The sequence below is a fragment of the Strongylocentrotus purpuratus genome, unplaced genomic scaffold (genome assembly GCF_000002235.5).
Source record: "Strongylocentrotus purpuratus isolate Spur 01 unplaced genomic scaffold, Spur_5.0 spur5_scaffold_21, whole genome shotgun sequence".
Taxonomy (NCBI): Eukaryota; Metazoa; Echinodermata; class Echinoidea; order Camarodonta; family Strongylocentrotidae; genus Strongylocentrotus; species Strongylocentrotus purpuratus.
In genome coordinates, this window is record NW_022145607.1 from 7,936,136 (window position 1) to 7,952,738 (window position 16,603).

The 16,603-nt window shown below is 36.0% G+C and overlaps 1 protein-coding gene across 2 annotated transcripts; it reads right to left on the bottom strand.

Annotated features, from left to right (window-relative positions):
- Nucleotides 1-4,771: 4,771 nt before the first annotated feature.
- Nucleotides 4,772-15,890, bottom strand: LOC584881 (arginyl-tRNA--protein transferase 1). Of its 2 annotated transcripts, none has more exons than XM_030995169.1 (9): nt 15,651-15,890; nt 14,767-14,830; nt 13,774-14,210; nt 13,218-13,432; nt 11,044-11,172; nt 9,540-9,754; nt 7,673-7,772; nt 6,678-6,795; nt 4,772-5,131 (listed from the first exon to the last, which is right to left on the bottom strand). In XM_030995169.1, exons 1-9 carry the CDS (start codon nt 15,736-15,738, stop codon nt 4,959-4,961), a joined length of 1,539 nt encoding a protein of 512 aa, XP_030851029.1. In that variant the 5' UTR covers nt 15,739-15,890; the 3' UTR covers nt 4,772-4,958. The 2 variants fall into 2 exon arrangements, with proteins under 2 accessions (XP_030851029.1, XP_030851028.1); XM_030995168.1 differs by lacking the exon at nt 11,044-11,172 and adding an exon at nt 12,287-12,415.
- Between the last annotated feature and the right edge of the window lie 713 nt (nt 15,891-16,603).

A 16,603-nucleotide genomic window follows, 5' to 3' on the forward strand; every position in this document is an offset into this window, starting at 1 on the left:
AGCCACAGAGAGAGAATGGGAATGGGATAGCGATGATGATCGGTGGTGATGCTGATGGTAATGATGATGGGGATGAAGATGGTGGTGATGATGATATTGATGATGACGATGATGATGAAGATGATGATGATCAGGATGATGATGAAGGCGGTAAAAATTGGAGATGGCGATGAGGAGATGGAGGACAAGGATGAAGATAATGAAAGGATAGTTCTGCTTCGTATTGTGATAGGCCTACTCAACATGATGATGAAGATGATAATAACAATGATGAAGAAAATGTTTACCATTTATGATGACGATAGAAGTATTTTTTTTAAAGAGAGAAAAATGGTAAGGAGACGAAGAATAAAATGAAAATGATGATGAACAAAACAAAATGAAGAAGACTAAGACGAAATTTATTTTAAATAGGTAGGTCAGAAGACAGATGTAAAGAATGATAAGGAAATAGGAAGCAGGAGTGTCAGTCAAGTACAATGTAATACAGTACTATCGAATAATCACGGGAAAACCCCCGTCACATTTAAGAATCAAACAGATTTATTGCCAAAACTTCTTTCAAACTGAAAAGATTACCTCGTCTTATCCGTTCAAGAACATAGTGCTTTTGAGGAACAGTGATATTTCTGAAAGCTACCGAGTCTCTCTTGTACACTGGATTCATACCTTTTTTTTCATGTTTGGTCTCAGCACCACTTCTTTCACTGTATAATCATTTGCTTCCATCTCTCCCTCCCTCTTATATCTTCTCCCCTTTCAGAGTTCTCTTTTGTTATTCAATTTCCACTCCCTCCTAAATCATCCATCCCTCACCCTCTCCAGCTCCCACTATTTTAATTTTTTTAAATTTAAAACCAAATTTATCCGCCCTGTCTCATCACCCTCTCCACTTGATAATCATTCATCCACGCCTATCTGTCTGTCAATCTGATTACACATGCTCTCTTTTGATAATAAAATATAAAAACACATATCACAAATAGCAACTAAAACAAAAACATAAATAATATATAATGTGATTTGTAAAGTAGTTTGCTTTTATTTTGCAAAAATGAAGTAATTTATTGTGATCTTTTAAAAAATTGAAAAAAAAAATGATTTCCCATCTACATACCAGCTTTGCTCTAGGTTTATTTTGCCAATATTGCTAGCAGTTTGGAAATATAAAACATGGCATTATGTTTTAAATTTCAGACTTGGTCAAATTTTCATAACTCTTACTGGACAATCCAGATAATATGACATCATTAGGTGTAGAAGAAGTCTTCAATCTGATTTAAAAAAATATATAGTTATAGAACCATCTTTACAAAGAGTTTGACCATTTTGCTTCAGTAACAACATGGCATATATTGTTTTGTTTTGTGCTTGCTCAATGATATATTGTATCGAACCAGGTTGGCCAACCTCTCCTAATCAATGGCACTGAATACTTCATCAGCAATAGCGCCATCTACGACGAAGGTCTAAACAACCTGCAGAGAGGAAGAGGATAGCTTTACCAGAACAGGTAATGTGAAGAAAAGAGTTACTTTTCAAAGTAATTACATGAAATTTAGTTCCATTTCAAGACACCATTTACCATGTACATTCTTAATGAATCATTTGATAATCAATAAAAATCGAAACAAACAATGCCTTTGGAGCAAACTTGTACAGTATTAAACCAAAATACTTTCCATCCCATTGCTAGAAGTACTGCCTGACATAGCAATAACTGAGATGTATTAGTTAGAAGCTTACAGTGACCATGGGTCTGAGCCATGTTCTCTGTAGAAACATCCAACATAATGTAAATGAAATACATAATCTTCATATGTAAAAAAAATTAAATCATCTGTTTGGAGCAAGAAGTGTGTTATTAAAGTCACATCATTTTATACAAAGTTAATACCTTTCTGGCTCCAAACAGATAAAAAGTCTTTAAAACAAATATTTATAATGTTACTTTTACTATTTACTTCTATTCTGCTATAAGTTCAGCAAAATCAATTATCATACCAACACTATTGGTTATTAAATGAACAAAGCATACGAAGGGAGAAAAAAATGCTTACGGTATTCATTTGGAGCAGAAGTCTACAACATGAAAACGTTCAGACCATTTTGTCATAATTTTGTGCATAAAAATGGCAAGTTATGCAATTCATTTTATGAATTCCATTTTGAACAAACCAAAATTGAAATCAGTTAACAAAATCTTGTTCACAGAAAGAATGAAAGACTCAATAGGACTAATTGGCAAGTTATATAAAACCATGTATATTCTTATCTACAACATTTTAAGAAAGAAATTTCTTGTTTATTACAACTTTCCATCAACATCACAATTATAATACATATCTTGGAGCTGTTTTGAATCAAGAAACAGAACCATAAAAATACTTGATTTGTAGAAATTGCTTTAAAAAAAAACTCTCTTGTACGATGATGATGATATTGAGGGTTCAGTGATTCAAAGACGTAAATCCATATTTTGCCAAACTGAGTATTTGATATCAAAATGTTCAGAAATATGTGGGCTTTCCAGGAAACACAAAGACTTAACTCTACCCAACACCCCATTGAAGTCAATGGCTAGTGAAACATAGACTTAAGTGCTCAGTGACACATAAACCATTTTTTGGCCAAAATGGAGTTACTGGTACGTCTTTGTGTCACTGACCCCTCGATATGATAATGCTCATATCTAAATGAAGCTATATAGCATAAGGTTCTGCTGCAATGCAAGAGTTTTTGATCAAGACAGCGATTAAGATCATTTCTAGCTTATTCACTTCAAAATCATGACACATAACTTGCCTTGTTTTAACAATTCCAATTTTCAATAGAAAACAAACAAACAAAAGTAGTAAATATTAGGGATTGCATATATTAATCACTCAGCTATATTTATTTGACAAAAACCCTTAGGTATATACATGAGTTCAAAGTATTCTTCTTCTTCTAGTTGAGTACCGGCCTCTTAAATAGAGTATCTTCGTACTTTGTGCAGTGCTTTTGTGCCATATGCGGGGTGTGTCTGCGAAACCATCTTTCTTAATATTGAATAGAAAGTTGTAAAAGTGACATAATGTACACAAATTCATACATGAATATTCAAAATCCTGACCAGACTTTAAGAAATCCAAGAGTTAAACATTGATTTTGATATATAGTGGTTTTCTAAATGGATGTAAAACTATATTCTTATGTTTTTTTCTGTCTGTCTGTCTGTCTCTCTCTCGCTTACAATTTTTTCAAAGCGTGTGGAGTAGCAACTAAGTACTCAACCAGGACTAGAGCTAGAGTTAGACCTCAGTCTGTGACTAATAAATGGGAAATTTTATCAGACAGAGGCTAAAACTCTCCTACTAAAGAAATTGCACATGTCAATATAGTCAGTAGTCGATCTCCTACATTCAATGATATTTCTAATGTCATTAAAAAATGAATACATAAAGAAACTAAAGTTATTAAGTATTAATTGATTTGACTGAACATATCCAGGGGTGATAGTGAGCACTCTCTACCACGCCCCCCTTGAGTAAAAAAAAGAAGAAGAGGATTCGCGGGAAAAAATGGCATCTAACTACATTCCCCTTTTTGATTGAGAAAATTGGGGAAAAATAGGGAAGAATGGAGAAAATAAGGGAAAAATCAGGAAAATTAGGATAAAATCGGGAAGAGCAAAAAATTAGTTTAAAAAAAATAAAAAAAATAATAATAATCAGGAATCAGGTAATTATCAGGCCTGCATTTGAGGGTGTGTGTGGAGGGTATGAAAAAGATCATCTTTCTAGCTGTGAAATGCTTAAATGATTAAAATGGAAAGTGTTTACTTAATATACAATGGTGTATTTTGCTAATGGATAAAGAATATAAATGAAGGAGGCTTGACCATCCCAAAGGATATTAAATTTGCTCATGCGTGGTATATAGACGGCAGCACACGGACGTTTGCACGGGAGAGTAATACCTGTTGGCTCAGTGTTATGTAGTGATTGCCAAGTTGCCTACTTCACGAACGACTATATACCCACACATGAACATCTTTATTAAAGAGAATGCATACGAGGACGAGGGTGCGTTGGATCCCAGTGATGACGCACGTAAGTTCAGTTTGCATTCCGTCTATCTAGAGCCCATAAATGAGCAGCTATCTACATTTCAGCATGCCTAGAATCATCAGTGGATGGGTACGGAAAGATACTGTACTCCTGGGACCCGTTTCACAAAGCCTTTTTTCAATGACAAATGACAAAAATCAGTGAAAAATCTGCTGATAACCAATCAGAAGCAAGGATTTCAGTAGCTTATAACAAAAACTGTCACTTGTCACTGATGACAAGTTTTGTGAAACACCCCCCTGAGCTGCTGGAAAGCAGCTTACATAAGACATCTGTTGGCAGGAGTGTTTGAGAGTTGGTAACACCCAGTCAATAACCCTGTATCAATGATTTACCCTAGGGACTTACATGAACAAAGAATATTAAATACCAAGCAGCAGCCATCATCTCATAAAATCTAGACTAGTAAAACTCTTGGATCCATATTCTACTAATTCAAAATAAACCTAACCCTAGATCTAAGATCACATTTAACAAAGTAAAACTTAGACCTCAGACTATCTTCATTTGTTAAACTAGATATTGAACATGAGCTTACACGCAAGCCCAGTGCTTGCTAGGTTTCATTTTAAATTTTATCTGTATTCTTTCTGGTATATCATGTTTACTATTCACCATGTAATGATGTTTTCATGTATATATATATATATATATATATATATATGTTTATCTGTATATCTATTTTTATGTTATGCAGGGCCCCAAGTATAACAGTATTTGAACTACTGTTGAAATAAAACAAAATAAATAAATAAATAAAAAATATAAAAGAATAAGGGCGACAATCTTCTGAGCATACAAGCTTTGCATATATATAATGTGATATGATGTGAGAACTGTACTGGTTTAGCTTCTGTAGAGCAGCATCCGACCTACACACTCCTTGCCAGCCATCTGAGCGTATTCTCGCACATTTTCTTCATTTGTCTCTAGATGGGGCTGTTGCTTGTAGACAACGTAAGGCATGGCGATGTGCTTGTGTAGGACGAGGACCTCATCAAGGTTCACTATTGCATCAGCTGGGGGTATCAATGGGAGACAGTTCAGACAATTATCAAGGTGATTTTGTGCAACGTGTTCTGACATGTCTTATATTCATTTATTTATTATTATTATTATTATTATTATTATTATTATTTCATCAACAAAATAAAAAAATCTCTTGATATGACCACTACCTAGTAATTAGTAAGAAATAACCTACAGTCAATGGTTTGGTTTGATGGTTTATTTTAACTGACTGCTAAGAAAGCATGTGTATGCTTGTTAGTAAGCAACTAGAGGACCGATGGCTGTAAGTTCTCTCCGAGGGACTATGGTCATTCCAAGAAATTTACATTTTTTGAAGAAATAAGTTGATCCTAAAACAAATGTCTTTAACAGGATACATCCAATGAACTCGCCCATTGACAGCATTTGTAGAACATTATGCTTCTCATATTTTAATGCAGAGAATTATCTCAATAAGCTGGGTTGAGCTGACATTTTCCCTAAACGACTTAATTGTTTAAACATGGAATCATCTTCTAAGCACCTCTTGATGTGAAATAGTTTTCCTCTTTATGCTCTTAAATCCGAATGTCTCATAACGTTTATGGTGTGAGATTTTTATGTCTTCTATCTAACTATATATATACAAATAATTAGTTGTTCTTTTGGTGATTGTTCCCTGAAAGGCCACTTTCACCACATCCCTTTTCTATCATCTCATCCATTTTGTCTTTGTGTCCCCTGACTGAACCAAGTGGCCTGTTCTTGTATAGGGAAAGTTATGGTGTCATATACTTTACCAAATATAATGGAAAAATGAACAAATTAATTTTTTAAAGTGCCTTTGATTAGGCAAATAGTTATTGCCACTATACAAATTCCTGAATTAGATTGAGCTGGATTGGATAAGTGGTTATTCTTGATATTTTATCTGATTCAAGCTAGGGTCAGGCTTCACATTTGATAAAATCTTTGATGGCGTCTGTTTATGTACAAGACCAAAAAACGTAGATCTAAGCGAGAATTGCGTTTATACCACATTTTCTTTTGATAGAGTAAGTTGGCCCTGAAAATGGCCCCCTCACGCTCTATCTCAGTGTATCGATAGGTTGGACCTATCTTCAGGATGTAACCCCAAACTTCGCTCGAATCTATCATTACAATGGAAGCCTTCAAAGATTACAAAATAAGAGAAGGTTGAAAAATAATTTGTGAGCATTATCATTGTTTTATGCAAATGTGGAAGAACAGCAGATAAAAAATGAAAAGCATGGCTCTTTAAATGCCTTAATATTCTAAATATGGCATGTAACATCATAAAAATCGGGACAGATTTTTATGCCACAAGTTTGTGTAGTCCCATAATAGATCTTTCTGTGTACAGTGCTTGTAACTTTACCAAGACTGGGCCAAACTTTTTATCATTTTGATGATTCCAGAACTTTACAGTACACACCAATACTTATATGCTAGATGATCAACCTTTTCTGATCGATTCCACAATGTTTCTTTCACAATGCAATCGCATGACCAGAACTCAACTTCATCCTAAGACTTTTCCTAACATGGACTTACCTTCATCATCTGAGGCGAAGCGCGAGTACTTGTTAACATCAAGCTTGGGTAAACAATCTTCTATGGGATGAAAGATGTAAGCCTCGGGGCAGAGTAAAGAGGAAGGGTAGAATTGACCCTGCAAAAAAGAAGGCACATCATCATGTAAGAGTAGAAAACTGATAAAATACAGAGGATAAAATATACAGTCATACAACTCATCGTCCTTCCTAATTGCATAAAAGGTTCTTACCTCTGCAAAACAGCTGTTGCACATAAAAAGCATGGGGGACTTCAGAAGAAGAAAAGAAGGAGAACCCCCCCCCCCCCCCCCCCCCAAGCAAGGGTACCAACATGGTGATTAATATGTCAATGGAAAATTTCAACCTGTAATACTGCACTGATCTTCATAAACAACCCTGTGGAATGCTGCAAGATGATATTTCACTCAATGAATTATCTGGAGTATGTCTGTTCATGTTGTCTATCTAAACTCCTCAAAAAAAGGTTCTGCAATTCAAGTTTGTGCGTTGATATCTCTCTTTTGACTATAATATCATACTTGAATTTGATATCCTTGGAAAGCCTAGGTGTTTCACTTTACAATGATGCTCCATTTGTAATGATTATGTTATCATGGACTGTGCAGTTCACCTGAATATGAGGCCAAGTCTAAAGTGAAATGATGCAAAATGCATTGTTATTGTCAACAGTGAATTATTCATTTGTTTGAAGGGTGGATTGTGTTGAATGATATTGGAGTCGTCAGTATTGTTGGGGGGTCTTGGCCCCATTCCATGATTACATAATCATTACTAATGGGGCTTCATTGTAAGGGGGGAACGAGTAGGCTCTTTGAAGATACCAATGTTGAATGGGATAATATAGTAACAAGAGAGATATCAAGGCTCAAACTTGAACTGTAGAACATGTTTTGAGGAGTTTATAATACAAATTCAACCATTATGACCATTTCATAAGTCAGTTCTTGGGCATAAAATGCAATAATCTTTTACCTTGTATCTCATTTTCCGACATGAATGCACATAGAAGCCCATATAGTAGTACTCTAAAGCAGGCGCAGTCACATTTAGTAATCTTGTGAACGCTAATTCCCTGTAACCGAAAGATACAATGAAAATGCACAAAGTGATAAGTGAATGCTGAATGTAGTAATCTTGTGAAGGCTAACTCTCTGTAACTGAAAGGTGAACACAAAGTGCACAAATAACAACTCAATATTTCATTTATTATGTGTTTGACATGTTAGAGTACGAGATTAAACTTCATTTGAACTGGATGACAGACAAATATAATATTCCTTTCTTTTCTTGAGAAAGTACTGGTAATTAATGAAGGTTGAAGTACGACAATGTGATGTACAATATAAATATGATATAAGCAAAACGTTCATTTGAAGTTGAAAGCAGCAAGCGCACATTCTTGTTCAGACACACCACTTCATGGTGAAGTTCGGTTTGAAAGCTCCCCTTCCACATTTTGAAGATTTTTTCTTTCTTTACTCAGGACAGCTCTTTACCAATTTTCAAGAGTTTGTTATGAGCTTTTCCCTCTCCGCTCATGAATACTTTGGTTTGCTGGTATAACAATAATAAATAATCAAACGTTTTGTATAGCTCATAACACATAGGCATAATTGCATGTCTCTATACACTTAACAGAATAGAATACAGAAGAAGTGGAAATGGTGCACTGGTTTCATAAGCGTTAGATCTTACAAAGTGCTAAATATATTTTTTTCAAATTAATTTCATAGGTTTCTATATTTCTAAGGCATTCCTGCAAGTTATTCCATAAAACGGTGGCTGCTTATGAAAATGACCTTTCTCCTTAAGATTTTGTCAGAGTTTGTTATGAATTTGTATGTCCCCCCCCCCCCCCCACCAGTTCCAAGTACAGGTGAATAAACATAAGAATAACTAGATGGAACTTTGACTGCGCGCAGTCGAAAATGATGCCTCCGTCAAAGAGCAATTTTACAAACCAAATCAGAAGAAATTTTTCAAATTCAAGTTCAATTGTAATCCATTAACAGGTTCTCAGAATATCGTGATTACAAGCAATTTCTCATGTACATATATGACCCTTTGATCTTTGACCTCATAACCCTAAAATCTGCTCAGTTCATTGGCTCTGCAAGATGTCCTGAGTTAAATAGTAATCCATCTGTCAGTTTTAATGCGAATGCGTTCACAAGCTATTTTTGCATATATAATGAGCCCATGACCTTTGACCTTTGACCTCATGACCCAAGATACATGTACATACATGATCTAAGTTAAGCAGGAGTCCATCAATCCGTTCTAATGATAATGCGATCACAAGCTATTTTTGCATACATAATGAGCCGCATGACCTTTGACCTTGACCTCATGACCCCAAAATCTAATCAGTTTATCGGCTCTGCAAGTAACATACATGACCTAAGTTTGGCAGGAATCCATCAATCGGTTCTTGAGATAACGCGATCACGAGCTGTTTTTGCATACATAATGAGCCCTGTGACCTTTGACCTTTGACCTCATGACCCAAGATACATGTACATACATGATCTAAGTTAAGCAGGAGTCCATCAATCCGTTCTAATGATAATGCGATCACAAGCTATTTTTGCATACATAATGAGCCGCATGACCTTTGACCTTGACCTCATGACCCCAAAATCTAATCAGTTCATCGGCTCTGCAAGATACATACATGACCAAAGTTTGGCAGGAATCCATCAATCGGTTCTTTAGATAACGCGATCACGAGAACGGGACGTACAGACGGACGGACGGACAACCCAAAAACATAATGCCTCCGGATACTTTGTAACGGAGGCATAAAAATAGTTTGTTATGAACCATTTTTCTCTCATACCTTAGTGCTGAGAAGGTCCCCAATGTGAGGAATCTATATTCAGGATCGTAGTAGAAGTAGACCGATGATATGCACGTCGGTAGTATATCCATGACGCCGACTGCAATGATCTTACCATCAAGGACATAGTGTTGATGGAATGATCCGTAGCCGCATTCAGGGCTGTCGTCTGAGTACTGTTCTACAAGAGGTGAATCTACTAAGAATCGTTTGTACTGGAGAGAGAGAGATATAGAAATCATAGATTGAAATATCAAAAACTTGTATTGTCCAGGAATTGTGAAATTAAACATTTATGTGGGTAATTAAGATAATACACCGGGGGAATCATAATCCAGTATGCAATTTTCTGCACCTTATACAAATATAAATAGAACTCAAAAGTTTGTAAAGTTAAGTTTGTAAAGTTTGTAAAGTTTTCAAAATTCACGTAGTGATGTATCAATTTATCCGTAGCATTGGAACAAGTAATCTTTAAAGAGAAGGTTGAGTTCTGGGAAGAGGTGAAAAATAATTTGTGAGCGTTATCATTCTTATTATGCAAGTGTGGAAGAACATCAGATAAGACATGTTCCCAGAAAAGCATGGCTCTTCAAATGCCTTCATATTCTAAATATGTCATGTAACATCGTAAAACTCTGGGGTAGGATTTTTACACCATGTGTTTGTGTAGTCCCATATACATCTTTCTGTGTACAGTGTTTGTAACTTTACCAAGACTTGGCCAAATTTCTTATCATTTTGATGATTCCAGAACCTTGCAATACTACACACAAATTCTTATATGCAAGATGATCAACCTTTTCTGATCGATTCCACACCGTTTCTTTCACAATGCAATCGCATGACCAGAACTCAACTTCATCTTTAATCAGATAAAGTATATATTCAAGATAGCAATTCTACTTTTCTGAAAAACCAGATATACATAGATATACACTGTGTCAACAAGAAATTAATTAAATTTCAGAAACAATGTATCATTGGCTTTTACTCAAAAGTTGTACAGGTGCCTGCAATACATTATTGCACTGTTAATAAACACCCATATTTACAATTAGCCAGCCCATGTCTCACATTCCACTTACCCAAGTTAAGGCAATGCAGCATGTTCCCTTATTGGTTGAGCAGTTATGTATATAAACTAAGCAACACACTTACCTCATTTGTGTTGAAGGATCCAAGATGGGTACAATTGTTTTAGCCACAGTTCACACCAGTAAAGTCTTTTTATGACAAGTAGCACCCATTTACTGAATGGGAATCAAAATGTTTTCTCTTTATTTTACCCTAAAAATATATGCAATTACGTGACTCAAAGTGATACAATACAGTACCTTTCATTACATAATACGAGTAATATGAATATTGCACCTACCTCTGAGAGGCAAAAAATTATTCCAACCTCTTGATGGACTCAGAAAAATAAACATCCCTACTAACAATAGAAAGGCCTGAAGTAGTCTTTCATGTATTAACATACGAAATGGAATGTTCCACTTACTTCGAGGAGGGCACATTCATCGAGGGGATCATTATGAACAAAAGTCTGATATTTCTCATAAACTTTGTGGCTTTCCTCCTCTGTCTCTAAGTATTCTTGACTGGGTGGGTTTGTGCGAATCAATTTGATCTAGAGGTCAGAGGTCAAATGTGATATATACAAGATAATGTACAGCTGATCTGCACATGAAGATTGCACTATTCTTGGGGGGGAGGGAGAGGGAGGGAGAGAGAGAGAGAGAGAGAGAGAGAGCAAGAGGGAGAGGGAGAGAGGGAGGGAGGGAGAGAGGGGGAGAGAGGGGGAAAGAAGGGAGGGGGGGGGGGAAGGGAAGAGCATGAAGAAAGGCTTGGCATGGACTGCAATCTTGCTTCTCAAATACAGTCCTTTCACTGTTCCTCTAACAAAAACAAATTTGGGAGTAATCTGTTCCAAAAATCCTTCTTCATTTATCTAAATGGTTTGAGATTTTAAAAGATAAAGACCAAAGTTGTACAGGATGAACACGAAAACATCTATCATATTGGTTTCTTCTCATGAAAGGTTTACCGGTACTTTGCGTAACTTTTTCTCAGCAAACTGGTAGTAAAGAAAAGAAGCGACTTCGTGTAAAATTGCAGGACTTAGAAGAAAGGACATTTCTTTAAGTTTCTTTCTTTCCGTGTCAATATTTGGTAACTACAGTAAAGAAGCTTGAAAGCTCCTTAATGTGATCTGTTTTTCGAGATATTCTGGCATGCACACGCGGTCTTTATTTTCCCTGCATGTATTTAGTCTCCTTGGTTGTTCCTACCATTAAAAAAACAAAAAAACACTTCAGATGTACCAGTTATAAGTCATAAATATTCATGTGGAAGTTTACGAGAGCATACCTTGTAATCATTGTGCAGCTCCAGTTCTTTTGGGCAATACCTACCTAATCGTCTTCATAGATCTTCTTGAATGTACTACAGTGGAACCTGTCTATAAAGACCACCCAAGGGAGACAAGAAAGTGATCTTTATAGGCAGGTGGTCTTTAGGTACAGGTGCCTATAGTACATGTTTAAATGAGAAAAGACTTTCAAGGGAAACAAATGTGGTAGACAGGTGGTCACTAAAGCAGGTTTGACTGTGCATCTTCTGCTGAGAGCTGAGAGAGGGAGCGTGAAAATTCTACACGTATTACTTGTATGAGATTGAGACATGATGTGTTAATTCCTTTATCTTGAGAAGAAACCTAATGTAGATATCTTCATGTTGATTACCTGTCTAAGATTGACCTTGGCTTCTTCGTCATTATGGACACTCATCTGATATTTGGTGTAGACCTGATGACTCTCATGGAGGGTCCGTCCAAATTCGGCTGACATGGGATTAGACCGAACCAACTTGATCTAACCAATACATAAAAAAGAAAGGAACTTTAAGCTTTTGATGCTTCACTATCCCGCTAAAAGGAAAATAATAGAGAGACTAAATCTCAGAATTTACAACTGTATTTTACTCAATAGTCTATACCTAGCCATTTCTCCATGCTTTTCCTTACACATATAATGATAAAAAAGGTATACATAGATATAATCACACACAAATATTGTTTCAAATAAAACTTTCAATTCACCAGAATAGAACAAAAATTGACTAAATATATATGATAATATTAATACAACAAATCTAAATTAAATGCAGTCTATTAGGGTAACGACAATGTTCATCATGACTATCGTCAAATTTATCATTTTTTTTTATGTCGGCCGATTCAGCTCATTTTAAAAAAAATACCAAGAATACATCACATACTTGAAAATTATCAATCTTAAAAAATACTCAAATTTGAAAATTGCAATTAATTTCCCCCCCAAAAAATACCAAAGAATCAAATTAACATATTCACTTGAAATTTAAAGATGTGATTATGCAGTAATTTAAAAGATAATCAGGCATGATTGAACTGCAAAAGAAATCCATCAATATTTTTGATCAGTCATCCCTAAATTTATCCTTATTTCGCAATGACAGGGTGGAGTGGGGGGATTTCCCTCATTAAGATAAATATTTGGAAGTTAAATTTTTTATAGAGACTTACCAAAATGTATTCCCCACTTGATGATACTTGATAGCATGAAAAAAGACAATAAAATCGTTGTAAACTTAAATCTGGGCCCTAGTAAATAGTCCCATTATTTGCATGATTACCTCAAGCCGGTGTTTGAGATCCTGGCCAGGTACTGCATCTACTATGAACTCTTCCAATGACTTGGCACTGTTCTCAACCTTGGAAGCGCTGCTTGATCCAGCCTTAGGGTCAGAACTATCTGCGTAAGTCTTCTGCTTCAGCCTCTCTTGATGTTTTTCTAACTTTCTCAGCTTGGATTTCTTGCATGGTGGTTTGGTTGGGTCTGGACCTAAGCCTAACACAAGGATATTGATTCGGTCAAAATGAAACAAAAATAGAACCTCATGCTCCTTCTCAACTTAAAAAAAGGCTTTTGCAATTGCAACACGTCGTTGCAAAGAAAAGGTATTTTACAGCCCCCGAAAATGCTATTGCTACAATGTTAGTTACATATACACCTAATCTGTATAATTACTACGGCTTAAGGTCCATACAAAAATGTTTACTATGGATGATATGCAGTAAAGAAAGATGAAGAAGAAGAAGAAGCAATATCAGATTTCACTATTTTAACTATATATATATTTTGATGAATTAAATCTGATTGAAATAGGAAAGCTGTCTCCTATGATTTACCTGGTTTAGGGATCTTTTTCTGTTTCTCTGTTGAGACCGCTGCCTGGCCATCTTCAGTCACTCCTGCCCCTTCTCCTGTTATCTCTCCATGCTGTGATGGAACCCTGGCCTCTGTCTGACCTTTGACCTCTTCAGTCTTGCTATCCGACCCTTGGATGGTTCCTCCATCTTGCACGTTTGCCATGTCATCTACCGACATCTGAGGATGATGGTCTGGAACATGAGGCATTGGATGCGCCCCTCCAGGCGCGTCCTCTCCATCTTGCCGTACCCCTCCCTCTCCTCCGGGTTTTTCTCCAGTGGTGAAGAATTTAGTCGCCCTTTTGAGGACTTTCTTCTGGGATTTCGTCAACTTCAAGGATGGGGCGTGGCATCTGATGGTATACTGAGGGCAGCACATCTTATCCATAGTCGGCTTGTACACATATTTACCACTCCTGAAAAAAGATATATATGCCATTAACAACAAATATATAATTTTTGTGGAAAATTTACCAGTATAGGATAGTCTGGCTTATAAGATGATGAAACCGATCCTAATCAGGTATTTATTTTGCCTAACATGCAATTTTACTAATGACTGGTCATTAGTAAAATCATACCTATAAAACAAATAATACACATCATTTTGTGCGGGCCTCACTGATGTGTATTATTTGTATACTAGTGCGTATACCAAAAATATAAACTTTGAAAATATCCTCCAGAATTACAATTTCACAATATCTGCCTGATTTTGTTCTTATGAAATCATGGACGAGGGTCTATTTAATCAGATGGAACTAAAGGTATTGACAACAATTAATGCTTGAAATTGAATGAGCACTGGTCAAAACATTTTTCGCAAACCAATTTTTATAAGTTTTTCAAAATTAGCCACTGGTCACTCAAGCAAAAAAAAATATGGTCAATCGATTCTTTTACTGCCATCCAATTAAATAGACCCTATTCGATAGTTAAAAGATAAGAAGCCAAAGATAAAGTGCTGCTTACCTTCTCCACCCTCTATCAATGAGATCATTATAGTCCTGACATGTGAGGTTGTGAGCCCACATTCCTACCAAATAAAAACAAATTCAATTCATAAAACATATCTGTTAAATGGGTATATTTCACAATAAAGTGGTAAAATTTTTAAAGTTCATAGTTTTTAGAATATAATCTTTTGTTTAACACCTTGAACTTCTGTGGCAGGGAACCACAAGAAAGGTATACGATTGATCTGTACAAGAGAAACATAATTAATAACAAATTGTTTAAAATATCAACTTAATTCAAAGTTCGACCCATGCCCCACCACCTCCCAAAAATACTTAATAACATTAATTAAATGTCCAAAGATCTATAACTAACTTTTATGTTAGAACTCTAATCCAAATGGAGGCGACTCTGAATTTCAAATTAATCAGCCGGGACACAAAATTAACACGTCCTTTCTTTCTATTCTTTTTTTCTTGTACTTTGTTGGTCTGAAATTCGATCCACTCCTAGTCCTAACTCCCTTGGCATCTGGAGACGTGAGTTGGTCTAGCGGTAATGTCTGTGAGTGTGACTGTGGTACGTTCAGTCGGTTCTCCTTCTTCATTTCACCTACAAATAATACAAGCTAACTTTGAAAACCGACTTTTTATTAACAATTTACTTCACAGCACAGATTACTATTTACCAACTTCCAAGCAAGTGAAAAAAAATGAAATTAAAAATGCAGAAAATGTTAGATTCTAACTTTATTCCTGCCGAAATTAGACCTAACAAGTTAGAATTAGACCGGAGCTGGACGATCTCTGCAGAGCTCTTTCGGGTTCCTGAGCAAGGCTCAGTGGACGTGTGGAGCGACTGAGCGCTGGCCCAAGCTCCCCGTGCACTCTTACTCTTACCGTGGGAGAAGTTCGAGTCCTCCGATCCGCAGTATCCACATCTGTAGCCCTCATGTTCCGATAGGTATTCAACAATTGAGTGTTGCATCGCTGCTTCCTTAACTTCTCTTTCTAAAAACGGCAATATTTACACCAACAGAGGCTACAATTATATAGCTTTCCTCTATTTATTTACGTGACATTTAGTTCCGCAATCTAGGATTTCGGCTGAACCTACTCGTCATTTTCGTATGGGAAATCTGTTATGGTATCTTCAAAAATGTACACCTTGACCACTGACCTCAACCTCTAGAGGTCAGTGACCTTGACTAATGTGAGACCTTATTGTAATAAAATAATGTAGGCTTAACCAATTGCATTGACTCATAGATTAAATATACATGTAGGGATATTATGCCAAACTGAAGATCATATACATGTATACCTCAAAGGTGTTTGGACAAACACTCTATACATTACTTTTCTGTTATCATATACCTTATGAGCCTAAATTAATTCTTAGAATGCAAATAAGACAAAACAAAACAAAAATAGTTTATTTGAAATATAGCCTACGCACCACGCCCATATCTTTGACGTAGGCTCTATTTTTTTTTCTTCATCAGAAGTGGAAGATGAAAATATGGCCAGAGGTGGCCCCAAGAAGTTTTGTATAAGTGCTAAAACAAATATTCCAATGAAATGTATCATTTGTTTTCATTTAAAAAAAAAAACTAAAACTAGGTACAACAACGACTCCATGGTGACAAAGTCATAACTGGGCGTCTGGGCCTATTCGATACAGCCAATCGGAAGCCAATATACATGTATAGACTATATATTGGCTTCCGATTGGATTGGCTGTATCGAATAGGATGCAGGATAACGGTTCAGATCAATTAATTAGCATACGAGATACGACTTCCCAAGTTTTTTTTTTTTTTTTTTTTTTTTTTTTGGGGGGGGGGGGGGGC